Here is a 19,703-nt window from a genome sequence, read left to right on the forward strand (position 1 = left end):
CCCTGGCTCCTAAGGGGCTGTGTTTGAAATGTCCCCCTGAAGGACAGGCCGTACCCAGCAAGGACAGAGGATGGAGCCAGTGGTTTGGAACTGCAGGTCCGTGGCCCAGCTGTAAACAGGCTGGAGGAACCCCCTGGGCTGCGTGGCCAGCAAGTGTACCCTCGAGCACTGGGAGCTCCCGTGACTGAAGAGAAATATGGAAGCTTGCAACACAGTGAACTCCAAAGCTGGCCAGAGCCGCCTCTGTGTTAATCATTTGCTCTCCAGGATGGAGGCTGCCCCTCTGACTTGCTCTCAATTCATTGCACTTTCTACTTTTGTTTGGGAGCCACATCTAGCCATGCTCAGGGGTTGTTCCTGGTGGTCCTTGGGGGGGACCATGTGCTGTTGGGGTTCGAATCTGGGGCTCCAGCCCTTGGAACCATCTCCCCGGTCTATCACTGTACATTCTGTTCACTGCTCATTTGGGATGGAAGATTTATGGCTCATTCAAAAATTGATGGCAGTATCAAGTTACAACGAAATTCTCAATAGGCTTCTCAGTCTTTAACGGTCTCTGGAAAGATGTCTCCATGTGGACCCAGTACTGAATCATCCACTGATGTCAACTAGACTAGGAGAGAAGAAATTAGCGTCCTTCAGTATAGGATAACACTGGGTTTGTCCTTTCAGCCTTGCTGCAGGGCATTTAGGTTTATCAGGTTACACCCATCACAGTGCTCCCGAGACACTCCCATTCTTTTGTTTATCGTAAACTCTTCTCTGCACCCTCCTTCCCAACCAGTTAATCACCTTTTCCCTAATCAGATTCTGTTAGCTTGTAAGATCAGATCCTTCTAAGGACTCTGAACTTGTGTTGTAAGTTATGTCTTTTGCATAGTTTACCTTAAAGCAATGTCCTTTCTGTATGGACACAGGAAGACAGTTAATATTATGCTCTTGTAACTTGGGAGTTGATTGACTCTGAATAATATTTACTCCTGGGCATCTGCTTTCTTGACTCAGTTGCCCTTAGTTCCTAGCACCCTCAAAGCAGGGTCCTGACGAGGGACTGATTGGACCCAGGGCAAGCTGTGAGCTACCCTGGCACCAAAATGGGCCAGGCCAAAGCGCTACAATACTCTCTAAGTTGTGTGCATGGACATAGACAAATGCTGTCATGATCCAAAAGTAACGACGAGACTAGGACCCTGCTGGGGTTAGGAAGACTAACCTGACCTGAGGACCATGGTCTGGAATGTATAGTGAGATGTCCTCAGGAAGAACCAAACTTTAAGTTTATATCCCTTACTGTGCTCATACAGAATGACATTGCTATAAATATTAGTAGATTTACTACAACTATTTAAGTGAATTACTAGCTGAGGGAAGAAGAAAGTGTTCTTTCTTGTTTGGATCCCACCCTTGAGTGGATCTCCTAGTAATCTGGAGTAATCTCCTTTGATGAGATTTTGTCCTTGAGGAGTGGTCTTACCTCTCTTTGTTGATTTGTTAATGCTCTGACCCACCTTTGTGTTACCACCCTATGTGATTGCTATATAAACTAAGACTGTAAGAGCCGAGGGGGCCGAGAGACAGAAGCAGAAGGGGAATGGAGATTGGAATAAACTGCAACTGACACCGACCAGCCTGGCACTCATTCCTTCCTTCGCCTGCCCATCTCCTTCAGCCTCCCCGGGGTGGGGGAAGTGGCATGAGACTACCGACCGTGGGCAGCGGGAGAGATTGAGCACCTCTGCCCCCTTTGTGAATACACACTTCAGTGTATACTCCTTGGTAAGCAGCTGGCTCTATCCCGAGTGTTTTTCTCTTGAACACAGGTAGGTGCTTGCAAACACACACACACACACACACACACACACACACACACACACGCACACATGCACGCATGCGAGCGCACACACACACACACACAGAGCTTCAACAGCTATTATTTTTTTGCCAAGAACGTTTTTCACTTAGAGCAATGTTTGCCACAGATGAACGGGTCTCCGGGGCTCTCTCTCTCTCTCCCTCCTTTTGGACGTGATGGTTTGCAATACAGACACAGAGAGGGCATCCCATTTGTTTGTTTAGCTATTTCCAGCACACAGTTCGTAGCCAGAGTGATCATTTCCAACTATCTTTGTCATAGGGGTCCCTTCTCTATCCCAACTCCTAAAACCCATCAGGTTCCAGGTCTTAGGCTCTGCTCCTGCCCTGAAAGCTAAAGGTCACAGGAGGCACTCAGGGAATTTCTACCCCATTCCCGAAGAGCGGGTCTGGTTCCTCTCTCCGAGAGTCTTCCTTAGAGACTGAGTCATCACTAGTCCAGCCCATTCTTCAATGTCGGGAGCCCATCCCTTTTAAGGCCCCGGGCCAGTAGGGGTCTGCTTTAGTCCCAGCAGGGCAGATGCTGAAGTGGAAATATCCAGTCCGTGTTTGACTGTGGAACTGGAGTGGCGGGGCGAGGTCTGAGCTTGAGTCACTCACCGAGATGGTATTTAATGAGATCAGATTCGAGTCCCTAGGGAGGGAGAAGGCTGGAAGAGGGCCGAGCTTGTGGCCACCCAGAGTTCAGAGGTCAGAGAGAGTAGAAGGACCAGCCCCAGGAGACCAGGTCTTGTCCCGGTTTGTCCCTGGGGGTGGGGGGTAAATCAAAGCAGAAACATCTTTTGGATAAAATTAAGGCCAATAAATAGCCTGAGAATAAGCCAGTAAGGAAGAAGGACAGGCCTCTTTCTACAGCCTCCTTGGATTTTAAAAGAAATTTAGTACTTTCTGAATTTGTTGATTTATTTAAAAATTAAAAATGCACTCTTCCTGCCTCCTCCTTTAGTGTTGTGCAGTGTAGCACTGTCATCCTGTTCATTCATCGATTTGCTCGAGCGGGCACCAGTAATGTCTCCATTGTGAGTCTTGCTATTACTGTTTTCGGCATAGCAAATACGCCACGGGGAGCTTGCAGGCTCTCTGAGAGGGACGAGGGAATCGAACCTGGGTCAGCAGCATGCAAGGCAAACGCCCTACCTGCTGTGCTATCGCTTCTGTAGAATTCAGTGTTGGTAATTGAAAAGCCCTTGTTACCTGTAGATTCCTTTGGTCACTTAGGCTAGATCGGTTATCCTGATAGGTATGAGATTCTACAAAAATAGTATAGAACAATAGCTCTCTGGAGCTATTTTTTCACATTGATTTTGTTTCATCATTAGTGTATATATAGATTTTTTACACGTAAGTGATTATCTTAAGATGAACATTCATAAGTTTTTACTGTTGAAGATTCTAAAAACTAATTAAAAATGTTCCATAAACCAAACAGTTATCTGGGTTATAATAAAAAAAAATTCTAATGACTAAAGATTTTGATAATGGCTACAGTCATGAAATTTTATGTGAATCTCTCTCTCCCCTGCCTCCTGAGTAAATAAATAACTATATATCTCTCATGTAGTCTTTCTAAATGCCTGTGTTTGCTGAAATAGATCTTGTTTTTAGTTTTTGGTTTTTGGGCCACACCCAGCAGTGCTCAAGGAAAGCTTATTCAGTGCTCTGCGTTCACGGATTACTCCTGGCGGCCTTGGGGGACCATATGGAAAGCTGGAGATAGAACCTGGATTAGCTGCATGCAGGAAAGCACTGCCCTCTGTATTATCGTTCTGGCCCCAATTTAGCTTAACGTTACCAGGTCATTTTGTGCAATTAATTCCTCAGTAGATACTTGATATCCTCTATTCAGCTTTGTCCTATGCGCTGGGATAATGGTGTGAATAATGCAGACAAAAATCTCCGTTCCCAAGAAATCTTCCTTTTTAGTGCAGGAAACAATAAACAAGATGAATCAAGAAAATACAGCGCTGTTGTACAGTGTTATTATGGTTTAGAGTAATAGCAGGAAAAGGAAGGAATTGAGTGTTGGTTGCCATTTCAGATAGGGCAGCCACAGATGGTCTCATCAGGAAGGCAACGTGAAGAAAACCTTGAGATGAGGGAGCAGGCAGTGTAGACACTCAGAGGTACTGTAGACCCAGGTTAAAGTTTTTATTTTCTAGAACAAAATCATGCAATTTGTCCCTACATGAATGGCTCTGGAGAGTATCACAGTGAGTGAGGTTAGGAGATAGTGAATGGTCTCTCTCAGATATGGGGTATAAAGAAACCTAGTAGGGGAGAAACAAGTGCCCAACGGCACTTGAAAGCAGAACTGGTCTTTTGTAGGAAGCTTGTCACTGCAGGGAGTACGGGAGGGCTAGGGTGGGGTGGGGGGTGGGAGATCCTGGAACTGTGGTAGAAGGAAGCAGACACTCAAGTGGAGGTGGGGTGTGGGGCCGGAATGTTTTATGCATGAAACCCTGCCATTCTTGGTATTGCAAATCATGGTGGGGAAAACAACATTTAAAAATTAAATTTAGGGGCTGGAGCAATAGCACAGCGGGTAGGGCGTTTGCCTTGCATGCGGTCGACCCGGGTTCGATTCCCAGCATCCCATATGGTCCCCTGGGCACCGCCAGGAGTAATTCCTGAGTGCAGAGCCAGGAGTAACCCCTGTGCATCGCCGGGTGTGACCCAAAAAGCAAAAAAAAAAAAAAAAAAAAAAATTAAATTTAAAAAATAATAAGGTAGGATTGAGATGACAAACAAGGGAGCAAAATGAATAAACTTTTGGGATCCATAAAAAAAACACACACAAAACTTTTCCTAGAGGACAAGAGGTGACTTTTTGGCTATTAATACCCAAAATTGGCAGAGTCTAGGGGCTGGAGCAATAGCACAGTGGGCAGGGTGTTTGCCTTGCATGTGGCCGACCTAGGTTCGATTCCCAGTATCCCATATGGTCCCCTGAGCACCGCCAGGGATAATTCCTGAGTGCAGAGCCAGGAGTAAACCCCTGTGCATCCCTAGGTGTGACCCAAAAAGCAAAAAAAAAAAAAAAAAGCAAAATTGGCAGAGTCTTTTGCTGCTGTGCCTGGCTGTCTTCACTGGGGCCCCTTGGAGGGGGGCAGGTTGAGTTTCCCTTCCCTCCCTGAGCAGATCCTAGCAGCTGAAGACCTCCAGAACCCAGCCACAGCCATGCTCAAGGCCACTCTCCACACATTCAGACGGGCCTCACGCATGAAAGAACTAGCAGAGGAACCCAGGTGTGTGGAACCCAGGGCTGAGATCTTGCTTTTTGGGTCACACCTGGCAATGCACAGGGTTTACTCCTGGCTCTGCACTCAGGAATTACCCCTGGCGCTGCTCAGGGGGCCATATGGGATGCTGGGAATCGAACCCAGATCGGCGTGTGCAAGGCAAACGCCCTACCTGCTGTGCTATTGCTCCAGCCCCTTGTGGGACCTCTTTTTTTTTTTTTTTTGGTTTTTGGGTCACACCCGACGATGCACAGGGGTTATTCCTGGCTCTTCACTCAGGAATTACCCCTGGCGGTGCTCAGGGGACCATATGGGATGCTGGGATTAGAACCCGGGTCAGCCGCGTGCAAGGCAAACGCCCTACCCGCTGTGCTATCGCTCCAGCCCCATTGTGGGACCTCTTATAACCTAGTTCTCCCTCTCGGAGAACCTGGCAAGGTATGGAGAGCATCCTGCCCACACGGCAGAGCCTGGCAAGCTCTCCATGGCATATTCGAAATGTCAAATACAGTAACCATGATGGGTCTCATGGTTCCCCTTACTCTGAAAGAGCCTCCAATGCAGCACCACTGGGAAGAACAAGTAAAGAGAGACTGCTAAAATCTCAAAGGCTAGGATGGAGACCTTACTGGTGCCCGCTCAAGCAAATTGATGATCAACGGGATGACAGTGATACAGTGACAGTGATTTAAAAATAAAACAAAACTACCTCTTTGAATGGGCCAAACAGTAACTGAAAGGCCTGCTTTAGGAAAGGGTTAGTAGTTGCTGCCAGGCTGGAAGGCAAATTTGGGCTTGGAAGTGTCAGAGGCTACTCGTGACATCATCTATTCGGAAATTAAAACAAGTATTTAAATATAAAACATGCATAGCCACAAATTCCTGGCCTGCGCCCCTAAACAATTCTTTCAATAAAAGGAAAAACAATGGCAACTGTCTTCGAATTAGCTTTAAATGCAAACGTATCTGTGAAAATAATCAGCCTAAAGTTTAAAGGAGTTGCTTTGCTCACGCTGTGAATTATTTCTAGAAGCCCTGGCGACAGGGAAATGCCACAGGAACAACCGGCACTGCACATCCCGGCCGAGAATTTTTCTTATGTTTATAAATATCATGCAAACAAACAAATAAAAAATACTGTTAAAAGGAGATTTATTTGTGTTGTACAGCAACTCAGATCAAAGATGAAATTCTTTAATGGCTTTGCCTGATCACCTGTAGCATGAGCTACAGAAGGAGCACTGTATTGCTCAGAACGGATTCAAGTGAAAAAATGGACCATTTATTTAGCACCGACGTCAAATCATAACCATGTCACTTCCATCTTAAAACAGGCATCTTAAAAAGCACGTGCTCCCCGGCATTCTGCTCCCTTCAGGACCTCTGCACCAGGCCCGAGTCCCGCTCTAACTTCCAGCCACAAAGCCCAGTGGGAGGGAGCTGGCGCAGAGGAGGAGGACTCTGTGGCCACAGTGCTCACACGCGTCCCTGGGAAGTGGCCCCGGAGCCTGGCCCAAGGGCCTTCCAAAATTCACTAGCGAGAAAAGCAGGCTTGCTAGGACTCCCCGGGCCGGCAACCCGCAGTCCCGATACCCAGAAGCAGCCGAGGTGATTGTCTACTTTGCGATTCTCAGCGACCCCCGAGCAGCTCTCCAGGGTGGGGATGGAGTAACTGTGCGGGGGCTCACTCTCCGGTGCTCAGTCACACACCAGCTCCACTGGGCCCCCTCCCCAGTCAGTCTGGCTCTGCAGTTCTGCGACAGCCAGTTCACAAGCGGCTGAGGACGGAGGAGCCTCAGCGTCTTCTACAGGGAAGGCCCGGCCCGGTGGTCTGTCTTTCTCCATTCCCGCCTTCCTTGTACCCGGGGGCTGTGTGAAGAAACCAGGGGAACATCCCATAGGCTATCCCGGTCTGGGGGCGGGGTGGGGGGTGCCCTTGGCTGCAGTCTTGAGGAAGGGGCGGCAGCTGCGGGGGAGCAGACAGAGGGTGGAGGCCCCAGCTGTGCCTTGGAGAGGGCGAGGGCGGCCGTCACCCCCAGGCTCGGGGAACCGAGGCTCCGGCTCTGCCGCAATATCCGCACCAATGATTTTGCGTCCGGCAGAGACTGACCGGCTTCTCCCCAGCTCCGGTTCTTAGGGTCGGGTCAGGAGGCCCGAGCCAGGGGAGTCTCCTAGGGCCTGGCCCACCCCGCAGCCCCCTCCTTCCCCAACCAGCTGGGAGTCGACTCTGAAGAAAACGGGCGGGGAGGCGGGGCGGTTCTGCTCCTCAGCGGTCCATGTCGGCGAATTTCCTCTTCCTGTAGGTCTGCACCAGGCTGGAGGCCGTGAGCTGAGAGGCCTGGCCCCGCTCCCAGCACTGGAAGTCATGCAGCCCCTTCTGGCCTATCTGAAACAGGGCCCTCTCCATCTCGTCCAGCCGGGCCACCAGCGCCGACGTGTCTTCATTGTACGTGTTCTGGGAGGAGTCCATGATCCTGCGGAAGCGGCCAATGAAAGTCTGCGGGAGAAGGGGAGGAAGAGCGGTCAGATCTGTCTCAGGTCACGCGGCGCCAAGGAATGATGTCAGGAATGGGGGGTGTGTGTGTGTGTGTGTGTGTGTGTGTGTGTGAGGAATGGTGTGTGTGTGAGGAATGGTGTGTGTGTGTGCGCGTGTCAGGAATGGTGTGTGTGTGTGAGGAATGGGGTGTGTGTGCGTGCGCGCGTGTGCATGCGTGCGTGCGTGCGTGTGTGTGTGTGTGTGTGTGTGTGTGTGGGTGGGTGTGTGTGTGGGTGGGTGTATGTGTATGGTGGTTGGTGCAGCTCTCCTGCCATTTGGTGGAAGTGGCTCCGCATGGCTGGGCCTCAGTCTCCTGTGCTGGGTGGGCTGTGTGAGACCCCAATAGCATGGTCTGTTCCGGGCCCCGAGCACATGCCCGGCTCCCCTGAAAGCCTTCCTGTTCAGAGCACAGAAGAGCCCAGCGACGCACTGGGGCTGCGGGTGGGCAGTTTCCAACCAGAGGACTCCTGTTATCATCATCAAATGTGGCTTCTGCTTCGTGTAGTCTGGGAGCTGGACCGAGACGCCCAGGAACGAGGGGCGCGTTTCCCCACAGTCCCAAGGCCTCGCATAAGCCCCAGTTTCAGAGTCTCTAACCGCCTCATGCTGACGTCACCCCAGGTTTAACTGACCCACATAAACAGCACAATGCGCTAGCAAGGCTGTATTCCCACTCGAGAGCACGTCCTGGAGACATCCAAAGACAAGCGGACTGATCTTATTTTCAGCTTTCTGCGTAAAGGAGTCTGCTAAGTCTGAGCTGACTTTGTCTGAGCGGGAAGTTACCAAGCTTTTCGTTCCCATCGACACGAAAAACATCACAAAGTCCTGTGAGGTCCAACAACCCTGGGCCCCAGTGGGGAGGGGGAGGGACAATGTCATCCAGGGCATGTTCGTTTACAGCCAACAGTTCTGATAAAGGCAGAAATGAGGAAGTGTAACATTAAGCGCGAATGGTCGTTTCTTCTCAGTTGAGTAAAAAATAAGCAAGGAAAGGCAGAAGGAGATTATACCTCGCAGTGGTCATGTTCACACAGTTCAGCCAAAGAAAAGTAACAGCTGCCCTTTGCTGACTGACTGACACCCCCCCGTAACTGTGATCTCCATTTGCACGAGAACTGAAGCCCAGAGAGGCCCAGCAGCTTGGCCAAGTCACACAGCTGGCGAGTGGCAGAGCCGGGACTCTACCCCTGCACGAGGGGAGGGAAGAGACGACCGGGCAACAGGGTTTACTTCCGACGGGAAGCTGGAGACCAGTCCTGCGGCCGGCTGAGACGGAGCAGTTCCATGCCTGCCCCTTGGCGCCCCACTTCCCTTTCTTAAACTTCCCGCTGGAACTAGCTCCTAGCAAGCCGAGAGGAGGCAAAACACAGGTCACAGACAGACAGACAGACAGACAGACAGACAGACAGACAGACAGACAGAGAGTCAGAGAGACAGACAGACAGACAGACAGACAGACAGAGATACGGGTGTAGCTAAACACCCGTGACCTGCTGGCTGATCTGCAGTGACGATGAACTGACGATGAACTGGCTGATCTGCAGTGACGATGAACTGGGCAAGAACAATCGCCGGGCACGTCCTGAACGCAGTGGGGCCACGCCCCTTACGTGCCTGCAGGAGAGACCGGGAAATGTCCCCGTTCTCGGGGCTGTCGAAATACAGGAGCTGGGAGCCGAAGCCGTAGAAATGCGGGCCCAGCTTGTGCAGGTCCACCACGTTGGCGTCAGCGCTGAACACGGTCCTCCAGCCCTGCTGGTAGATCTTGGGAAGGTCCACGGAGAGGATGCGCCGCTTGGTGTCGAAGAGCCCCTTGGCCAGCCACATCGGGAGTTCCAGCTTGGAGCCCTGCGGCAGCGGAGAGCGAGGGTTTGAGACACACACCGCAAGGTGGGGGGCGGGGGCGACAGGAAGGACACAGGGCTGCGTAGCAAGACCTCCTGTTCTCACGGGGTGGGGGGCTGGCAGATGAAGGTCTCGCTGTGACCGGGCTGGCTGGAGTTCACTACCATTATGGGATGCAGAGAAAAAAATAGATTTAGAAAACAAAATGTTTCCTAACAACAACAAAATTGTCCAATTGTAGATAAGAATGATCCCTATTTCTTTTCTTTTGGGGCCACACCCAGCAGTGCTCAGGGATAACTCCTGGCTTTGCACTCAGGAATCACTCCTAGAGGGGCTCGGGAGACCATATGGGATGCTGGGGGTCGAACCCAGGTGGGTCCCATGGAAGGCAAGTGCCCTACCCGCTGTGCTATCGCTTCAGCTCTCCCCATCACTGTAGCACTGTCATCCCAATGCTGGGAATCGAACCCAGATGCAAGGCAAACGCCCTACCCACTGTGCTATTGCTCCAGCCCCGCAGCTTGTTCTTAGTATCACTGTATCACTGTCATCCCGTTGTTCATCGATTTGCTTGAGTGGGCACCAGTAACGTCCCCACTGTGAGGCTTGTTGTTACTGTTTTTGGCATATCAAATATGCCACAGGGAGCTTGCCAGGCTCTGCCGTGTGGGCGAGATACTCTCGGTAGCTTGCCATGCTCTCCGAGAGAGGCAGAGGAATCGAACCCAGGTCGGCTGCGTGCAAGGCAAATGCCCTACCCACTTTTATTGCTCCAGCTCTCCCTATATTTTCCTTTAACATTGCAAAATTTTTTGTTTAATGCAGCCATCTTTTTTGTTTGGGGGATTTTTTTTTCTGTTCTGGAGCCACGCCCAGCAGTGCCCAGGGCTTACTCCTGGCTCTGTGCTCTGGGATCACTCCTGGAGGGGCTCGGGGGAGCATATGAGATGTCGGGGATTGAACCCGGGTCATCTGAGTGTATATACCCCACCCACTGTATATCGCTCCGGGCCCTAATGCAGCCATCTTTCATCTGGGGAACTTATGATGCCAGGGATGGAACCAGGGTTTGCCCTGATCCCTAAGCGAGCACCCTGGCCCTGAGATTGCTTTTAAGGGCCTTAAAGGCCGAGGACAGACACAGGAGCGATGGGAGATGACGCACCAGTTGCCCTGGGCCCCCGGCCTGGCTGGGCAGAAACCCACTTCTGAGGGTCAGAGCCCATGTTCTTCTCCGCCACGTCAAGTTCTGGGACGCCAGAGTGCACGAGTTGTAAGGAAGACGCCCGGGGTGAGTGGGATTCTGGGGACCGTCCCAGTGGCAGTGAGGCAGGAATCCCCTACCTCTGTGCCAGGGACTGGACGCCAAGGCCAGCAGGGCCCTGGGGCTTCTGCCAGGAAAGAACCATCTGCAACCCTAATGGATGAAAATGAGAGTGTGGACATGAACACACGGATGAAACCAAAACTAAGTTCCAGGCTCAGTGAAAACTGGGGTGCCTTCTGGAAAGAAAGGGGTGAAGGAGGGAAGGTGGGCGAAGCAGAAGGGGCTTTCTGAGGACAACTGCAACTAAGGAACTGGGTGTGTGAAGTCTTATATACACCCAGAGGTACAAAGCTATGCCCCGGAAAGTCTGTTGTATTGTAAAACAAATTCTTTTAAAAAAAGGGCTGTGTAGGGCTGGAGCAATAGCACAGCGGGTAGGGCGTTTGCCTTGCACTCGGCCAACCCGGGTTCGAATCCCAGCATCCCATATGGTCCCCTGAGCACCGCCAGGGGTAATTCCTGAGTGCAGAGCCAGGAGTAACCCCTGTGCATCGCCAGGTGTAACCCAAAAAGAAAAAAAAAAAAAAAGGGCTGTGTAGTACCAAGGTACAACCACATATATTAAAAAATATGTAACAGACTGACATAAAGGTGAACAGGTCCTGGAAATTGGTTGATCTAAAAGAAATCAAGACTGAAAAGAAAAAGAAAATTGACAGGACCCCAAAGAGTAGGATGATAAGAATAAACACAAAACACATATTAAATGGAATAACAAACATGCCAGCTAAAAACAGTAGCGGTGAATAAAATCTCAATTATATGCTGCTTAAGAAACACATGAAATAGGCACAGAAAGGCAGAAAAATGGCATGCAAATAGAAAGCCAAAGAAAATGGCATTACCAGAAATGAAAAGATAATTTGACAATAATAAAGGGGCAGTACATCCACCAGAAAAATACAACCCTGCTTAGACAGAAGTAAAAGAACTCGGACAACTCTATCATTATGGGGGAAACAACGTATCTGTTTAGATAACAGGTGTTAGCAAACTAAAGTGTCAGTGAAAAATAGGACAACTTACAAGGGGTAGGTAGGGCACTGCAGGGGAATCAAGTGCCAGAACCCCACCCTGTCCGTATCTCTTGCTCCCTTATCACCCAATTCTAAAGCACCAAACAGCTATTTCCTTCTGGCCACACCTGGCCGTGCTGGGGCTCCCAGAGGGCCAAGGATGGAAAGTGGGAGCATGCGGAGCACCAGCACAGCCCACTGAACAAGCACTCGGGTTTACTTCGTGGGGGACGAGGGGGGAGACGGGAAGGAAAAGTGGGGGGCTCACTCAAAGCGTCTCAGGGCTTGCTCTTGGCTCTGAGCTCAGGCATCCCTCCTAGGTGATGCTCGGGGAACCATCTGGGGTGCGGGGGCTGACCGGGATGCACTACAGGGACCGTCCAAGGATCCTAGGGAAGGTGGGCGAGGCAGAGGGGGTTCCTCTGAGGAGCACTGCAACTACGGGACTGGGTGTGCGAAGTCTTATCCACACACCCAGAGGGGCAAAGCTCTCCCCCGGAAAGGCCGGGCCGGGAAGCCACCCGGGGCGGGGAGGGTCGGCCCCGCGCGCGCTGCTCCCGGCCCGGCCTCAGCCGCAGAACTACATGTCCCAGAAGGCCGCGCGCGCGGCGCCCCGGGCCGGGCCCCGCCGAGGGGGGTCCGCGCCGGACGACTCGCCTGCGGGATGGCCTGATCGGGGTCGGGCTCGGGGTCGCCGCCGCAGCCGCCGCTCCGCTCCCGGAAGAACGCGCCCAGGCGGGGGATGGACGTCTCCGTGCGCACCGGGAGCTTCTCCTGGGACATGAGGATGTCGTCCAGGGACAGGAAGTTCTCCTCGGGGCCCAGCGCCCCCGACTCCACGCGGAAATAGGACTCGGAGGACATGGTCGCGGCGCCCGCCGCAGCCCGAGCCGCCCGCGCCGCGCTGCAAACGCTTTTCCCGCGCTCGGGGCCGGGCCAGACCCGAGCAGCCGAGCCCGACGGGGCGGGCAGGCCAAAGCAATCGATAGCCGCGGGCTCGCCCCGGCGCCCGGGCGGCCGGGGAGCTGTTTGGGTCCCTTTGAATGTTGTTTATTGTTGTTGTTGTTGTTGTTTTGTTATTAACATAAGTATCATCATCATTCTTATTGTTTATTTATTATTATCTTGGGCCAAAACCCACTGGTGCTCAGGGCTTCCTCCTGGCTCTGCACTCAGGCATCACTCCTGGGGGCTTGGGAGACCACATCCGATGTCAGGGATCGAACCCGGATCAGCTGTGTACAAAGCAAGAGCTCTACCCGATATTATTCCAGCCCCTTATTTTTTTATTTTATTTTACTTTTTTAGTTTAGGGGCCAAAACAAAACACAAACCCACAACTATGTAGTTTTTTTCTGTTTTACTGGAGAGATGTAGCAGATAAGTTGCTTGCCTTGCACACCGCTGACCAGGATCCTAATCAGGTCCCCTGGGTCCAGACAGGAGTCATCCCTGAGTACAGAACCATATATGATGGTTTGCCAGTAACTTGATGAATGAAAGACACTGGAAAAGCCCCTTGAAGCGTGGGATGTTTTTCCTCTAGATTTTCTTTATGGGATTCTTTACAAGTTTATGTTAAACTGTAAGTGTTTGGGGGCCTGAGGGACAGTACAATGGGTACGATACTTGCCTCAGACAAGGTTGCCCGCGTTTGTTCCTCCATACCCCATCTGGTTCTCTGAGCCCCCGCCAGCAATGACCCCTGAGTGCAAAGCCCGGAGTAAACCTTGAGCATCGCCAGGTGTGGCCCCCCACCCCAATTTTTTTTTTTTATGTTTGTAATATGTTTGGGACTGGGGAGGAAAAGAGCACTGACATGACATCCTTCTGAGATCTGATCAAGTGTGATGGGGTCTCTTTTCACCTTAAACAAAATAAGGGGTGGTGCCAGAGCAGTAGTACAGCGGGTAGGCTGATTACCTTGTACACAGCCGGCATGGTTTGATCCTCAGCGTCCCATATGGTCCCCTAAGCTGCCAGAACTGATCCCTGAGTGCAGAGCCAGGAGTAAGCCCTGAGCACTGCTGGGTGTGCTTCCCAAATCACAGCAAAACAAAGTTAGAAAATAACAGAGGACATTAAAAGGGAACCAAAAGAAACTCCAGCACTACCTCGGTAAGTCGATGTTTATAGTGTTTTGGAGGAGGCTGAAACGACGTCAGGGGTGAGGTCCTAGAACCCCGCATTTATTGCAAGAATCTTGAATGGGGCTAGAGAGATAGAGAGGATAAAGCACACTGCTAGGTAGGGTTCTAACCAGGACCCCTGAGCACAGAGCCAGAGCTAAGTAATGAAAATCTTCAACCTACTTCCGTACCGACATCACATCACCTCCTCCATCAGTCTTCTGTGGCCTTAGTTGCCCTGCATGGAATTGACACTGGCACTGCAATTAGTGTTAATTTAGCCACACCCAAGTGTGAGCCACAGACCGCCACCACAGTCATTAGAGGCGAGGTGCCTGGTGCTGCCCCTGGTCTGGAAGGGGCGGGCTAGGAAAGGGGTCTCGGTAGCTTGATATAAGATTTGGGGCTGCCTGTCTCCTGAGCTTACTTCATTCAAGAGTGTGCTGTAACTAAATGCTTGGGGCCAAGGATGCCTAGGGAGAGGCATGTGAATTTGTCATGATTTTCTTTTCTTTTTTTTTTTTTTTTTTTTTTTTTTGCTTTTTGGGTCACACCCGGCAATGCTCAGGGCTCACTCCTGGCTCTGCACTCAGGAATCACTCCTGGTGGTGCTCAGGGGACCATATGGGATGCTGGGAATTGATCCCGGGTCGGCTGCATGCAAGGCAAACGCCCTACCCGCTGTGCTATCTCTCCAGCCCCATGATTTTATTTTCTGTATTCTGAGGTGCTTTGATGCATTGGGAGCCCAGCCAGGAACTGCCCCTCCCAGAGTGGAGGAATTCCTAGAGTCATAGATCCATTGACTAAAGACACCTTCCGGATACCAACCGACTAATCCAAAGCCCATATCCCCCCACCTCATCCTTGATGGATCCCACACTGAGTCATTGTTCTCTGCACCTGATCACCCCAGGGACCCGTGCGAGACAGACTCTTGGTAGCCCAGGGGCCCGGGTACCTTCCAGACGCGCCGAGGATGTGTCTGTTGTACCTCCTCTGGACACTCCCACAGAAACCACAAAGAAGTCGACTAACTTCCTTCTGGCTCCAGCCTCTCGAGGAAGCCAGGGGAAGCCCGGGGCCCCTGCAGGGAATGATGTGAACCTTCCTCTTAGGAACTGAGAGCCGTGATGCTTCTCTCAGTGGCCTTGACCCACCTGCATCATGACACAGGCACCTCCATGAGCTACACCTTGTATGATCAGACCCAGCCACACATGAGGCCCAGTTGGGGAAAGCCTCGTGCTGTTGTGAGGAGTGTCGGCTATACTTTAGGGAATGGAGAGAGTGTCTTAGACTTTGGAGCAAGGACTTACAGAAATGCAAGTTCTAAAGAAGAATTCTGACGGTGGGACGAAGAAGGGAGACTTGGCGAATGCAAGGAAGCACATGTGCAACCTGGCCAGTGGGCAGCGCCTGGCGCGGAGTCAGAAGCAGGTGATGGAGGATTGAGGGATCCACAGTAAGTCCAGATTTGACACTTGTTGACCGGGTGGGTGGAGATATCAGTAACAGTGATTGGCCTTGGTACCCATGGGGTTCAGAGAGCCTCCAGACAGCAGGAGTGCTGCCCTGGCAAAAAGCAGTGAGGAGTGAGGACATCCCTACTTAGAGAGGAGTTCTTTCTTTATCATATGTTAAATGTTCAGTTTGTTGCATGAGCTAATACAAAAGTAAATTCACAGTCTGTTGGGGAAGTTTTCCCCCAACACGTCCAGACACATTGCACTCCGGGTCCCGGCAAACAAGGGGTGAAGGATGACGGGCGCTCGGAGAAACACCCTTGGGAGCAGCTGATGGCTGTTCACCTTATTGCCAAATATACGCTTTTTTTTTTTTTTTTTTGCCTTCTGGGTCACACCTGGCGGTGCACAGGGGTTACTCCTGGCTCTGCACTCAGGAATTACTCCTAGCAGTGCTCAGGGAGGCCATATGAGATGCTGGGAATCGAACCCAGGTTGACCGTGTGCAAGGCAAACGCCCTCCCTGCTGTGCTATGGCTCTAGCCCCTAATATACACATATTTTATAGAGGGTCTCGGCTTTACAGGAAGGTCCGATCACATCAAGCTTAGCATCATTGGCCTGTTGCCTCTCCTACTCTGCTTGGCCCTGGCCCAATCCCCATCAAAGCTAGATGCTGCAGTGAGGATGACCCGCTAAACGGGCGTGACAGTTTCTGTGTCTTGGGCACTGGTGACTGGGAGGCTGAGTGAGGCTCAAGGCTGGACACCCAGTGCTGACACCTTGTTCTTGCCAACTTTTGCCCAGATACTCCCTCCCTTGGGGCCTCGCTTCAGGACCGCTTTGCAAGGCCGGGTCTTATCTGCTCCAGTGCCCGTCACCGTGCTCCACAATCGTCTAGTTTTACAAATTATTGATTGACTGGGTTTTGGGGCTATACCCGGCAGTGTTTGGGGGTTATCCCTGGCTCTGCACTCGGGGATCACTCCTGGTGAGGCTTGGGGGACCCTATGGGATACTGGGGGGTTGACTCCTGGGTCAGCAGTGAGCAAGGCAAGCACCCGGCCCGTTGTACCACCATTCTGGCCCCAGGTTTTCCATTTCTGATGAAAGTGATGTGTGTTAAGTATTAGCTATAATAGGGGTAGAAATATGTTAATTTGTCTCAAGGCAAAGCAGCTGACTGTTTTTAGGTTGGGCTTGTTAAGATGGTTGATGCATGATTTGTGAGTGTTAATGAAAGGCATGAATTTTGTTGGGAGGCCAGAATAAAGGCTCCAGACAAAAATGTCACTTATTTTATATAAAAAAAAGGGTCAATTTTTAAGATCAAAATCTTGCTTTTTTAATTTAATGTTTATTTAATATTTTGGTTTATCCTGAAACTATTATTCTCTGTAAACATTTTAATATTATTTATATAATTTTATTTGTGTATTTTATTTATCCTAGAACCAAGGGAGTATAATAATTGTGTTTATGCTACACATATACGCTAATTAAATTTGACAAAAGAGGCAACTCATTTATTAATTATCAATCTGTATGTAAACCAGTTAAGGGCCTGGAATGAGATTTACAAACAAATCTCAGAAGAGAGCAACAAACTGTAGAGATTCCTCCAGGCCCCACACCAGCCTGATTCTCATCCAGGGCGCCCCTGAGTGCAGGGTGGGTGCACCCACCCAACAGAGCCTGGACAGTCGAAACCCTCCAGAACCCAGTTGCCTTCATGCTCACAGACAATCTCAACACACTGAGGACAAGCCTTACGCATGAGAATGAATCTGCTGAAAACTCCAGTTATGCAGATTTTGTGACCGAAATCTCCAGGCTGTCCTGGAGTCAGGAATAGGTGACCTCCCCCCATCTCTCTGTTCTTCTAGGAGCCTGGCTATCACAGCCTCACACTGTCTGAAACCATATAAGTTCATTAATGGCCATCATCCAGAGACTCACAAATAACTCTCAGAAGAGAGTAACATCCTGCAGAGATGTCCCCTGTCCCCAAAGTCACCATCCAGTTAAAAATTTAACTCTAGCTGTATTTAAAATTTTAGAATTCCCGGAGCAACATCTCATTCTCTACACCGCTGATGTACCAAGAGTAGCACACCACATTTGACAGGGGGTAAAGGATAAGACAACCAATCTCAATATAAATATAAATATATATGTATACACACATATATACATATATTAGCACCCAAAGGCTCAACCTGTAACAACATGTTAGTAATCTCTTACATAAGGGCTTGATGTCTCCAGAGTGAGATACAGCAATCTTCACACACTTTCCTCTAAGGAAAATTTTTTGGGATTATTTTTAGCAGGTTATTCATAATAAGCAGCACAAAATAAATTATTTAGACTCTGCCTTTGGGGCAGGCTTGGGCGGTAGTGGGAAAATTCGAAATAATGGTGGTGGGATTGGTGTTGGAATTTTGAATGTAATAAATTATTGTGAACAACTTTATTTAAAAAGGGGGGGTCGGGAATGCTTCTTTTCTCCAATAAATCTTGGATTTCGGGTCCATCGCAGTAGAACAGTGGTTAAGGCACCTGCCCTGCACAGTGCTGACCTGGGTTGAATCCAGCACCTCAGACCATCTCCCAAGACCCACCAGGACTGATCCCTAAGCACAGAGCCCGGAGTAAGTCCTGAGTACCACTGAGTATGGCACATCCCCCCCCCCAAAAAAAAAAGAAAAAAAGTAAAGGAAAAAGAAATCTTTGGTTTCTTAGTACCCAACCAGTCTATTTAAATCTGAACAATTTTTCAGTATAGTTATAATAGAGTTTCTTCAGTAGCAGTACAATATTGAGAATTATGTGCAATATGAACTAGAGACAGAATTTCAGAGTCCTAATAGGTATCCACTGGGTCCCTGAAAAGGTCTTTCCCCAGGGTGATGAATTATCGGTTGCAGAATCACGACCCTGCAGCTCGCACTGACTTTAGATAAGCAAACCCACAAGCATATTTAAATCTGTTCTTTTGAACACCAGTGGTTCTTAAATTTCTCCCATTGAGTGCGGAGAATATGACGTAAGTGACAGAAAGCCAAATTTGGGGGGCTCTTGGGGAGGATAAATGAATAGCCTAAACTTCATCCTTGTAGCAGTTTCTGAGCCTCAAAAGTTTTAGGGGCTGGGGGCTATAGGGATAGTACAATGGGTAGGGTGTTTGCTTTTCACGCAGCCAACCCGGGCTCGATTCCGAGCATCCCATATGGTCCCCCGATCACCTCAGTAATTCCTGAGTGCAGAGCCAGGAGTAATCCCTGAGCATCGCCAAGTGTGATCCAAAAGGCAAAAAAAAAAAAAAGTTTTAGGGGTGGCCCTGTAGATGGTTCTGTGGTTTTCGGGAGGTGCCTGGAGCAGATGAGAAGCCATGAGCTTCATGCAGGGACTCACAGCCACCCCGGCGGCCTGATGCCTCAGCCCACTAGGTTGGGGCCCTACATGTAGTAGTCAGGGAAGGGATTTTATTTAGGGTTTTCCTAGGTCCCTCTTCCCCTGCATCCAACATTAATCCTACCTACACACTTCTGCTACCTGAGCATAATCAGATCATCTAGCGCTTCGCTACGAAGCTGTTTCAAATGAAGGTTAGAGCCAGAGAAATACTACACAGGTCAGACCCTTGCCTGGCACGTGGCTGACTCAGGTTCAATCCTCAGCACCTGGACTGGCTCCCCAGGCACTGCCAGGAGTGACCCCTGAACAGAGAACTGGGCGTGAGCCCTGAGCACAGCCAGGCACGGTCCCCCACACAGAGAGAATAAAGGCTTCCCTAGGCCGGCTAGAGTTCCCACTTCTCAGAAACTGTTTCCTGCGTTGGAATGCTTGAAGCCTGCTGGTGTGCTGGACCCATGATGACAGCACTTCATCAATATCTAAAGCTTGAAAAACAAATCGATCCCTCCCCCGCTTGATTGTCCCATTTGTCCCCAGCATGGACTCTCAAATGTTCTGTCTCAGTTCCCCGGTGTCTCTGTCTTTCCTGCCGGGACCTGGTGAGGTGAACATCCTTCTTGGTGTATTTTGTATTGCTACATCCCCCCCTGTCTAGAGCAGGTCATGTACTTCATAATTCTTGGTGAATGAATTCATGAAGCAATAGCACAGCGGGTAGGGCGTTTGCACTCGGCTGACCTGGATTCGATTCTTCCGACCCTCTTGGAGAGCCTGGCAAGCTACAGAGAGTATCTCACCTGCACGGCAGAGCCTGGCAAGCTATCCACTTGCCAAAAATAATGCCAAA

At 50.3% G+C, this 19,703-nt stretch overlaps 1 protein-coding gene across 1 annotated transcript; it reads right to left on the bottom strand.

Annotated features, from left to right (window-relative positions):
- Positions 1 to 6,252: 6,252 nt before the first annotated feature.
- GINS3 (GINS complex subunit 3) lies at positions 6,253 to 12,819 on the bottom strand. The gene is made up of 3 exons (XM_004600934.2): positions 12,499 to 12,819; positions 9,265 to 9,498; positions 6,253 to 7,608 (listed from the first exon to the last, which is right to left on the bottom strand). The coding sequence occupies exons 1-3, from the start codon at positions 12,703 to 12,705 to the stop codon at positions 7,378 to 7,380; spliced, it is 672 nt and encodes a 223-aa protein (XP_004600991.2). The 5' UTR covers positions 12,706 to 12,819; the 3' UTR covers positions 6,253 to 7,377.
- Positions 12,820 to 19,703: the final 6,884 nt, after the last annotated feature.

This window comes from Sorex araneus, chromosome 8, assembly GCF_027595985.1.
Source record: "Sorex araneus isolate mSorAra2 chromosome 8, mSorAra2.pri, whole genome shotgun sequence".
Lineage (NCBI taxonomy): Eukaryota > Metazoa > Chordata > Mammalia > Eulipotyphla > Soricidae > Sorex > Sorex araneus.

What these genes read in the sequence shown, in the direction of transcription:
- GINS3 (XM_004600934.2), bottom strand. Translation starts at nt 12,705, where the DNA reads ATGTCCTCCGAGTCCTATTTCCGCGTGGAGTCGGGGGCGCTGGGCCCC. An exon ending in CCGATCAGGCCATCCCGCAG is followed by an intron (nt 9,499 to 12,498) that starts GCGAGTCGTCCG and finishes CCGCTGCCGCAG; the next exon opens with GGCTCCAAGCTGGAACTCCC. An exon ending in TTTCCCGGTCTCTCCTGCAG is followed by an intron (nt 7,609 to 9,264) that starts GCACGTAAGGGG and finishes CTTCTCCCGCAG; the next exon opens with ACTTTCATTGGCCGCTTCCG.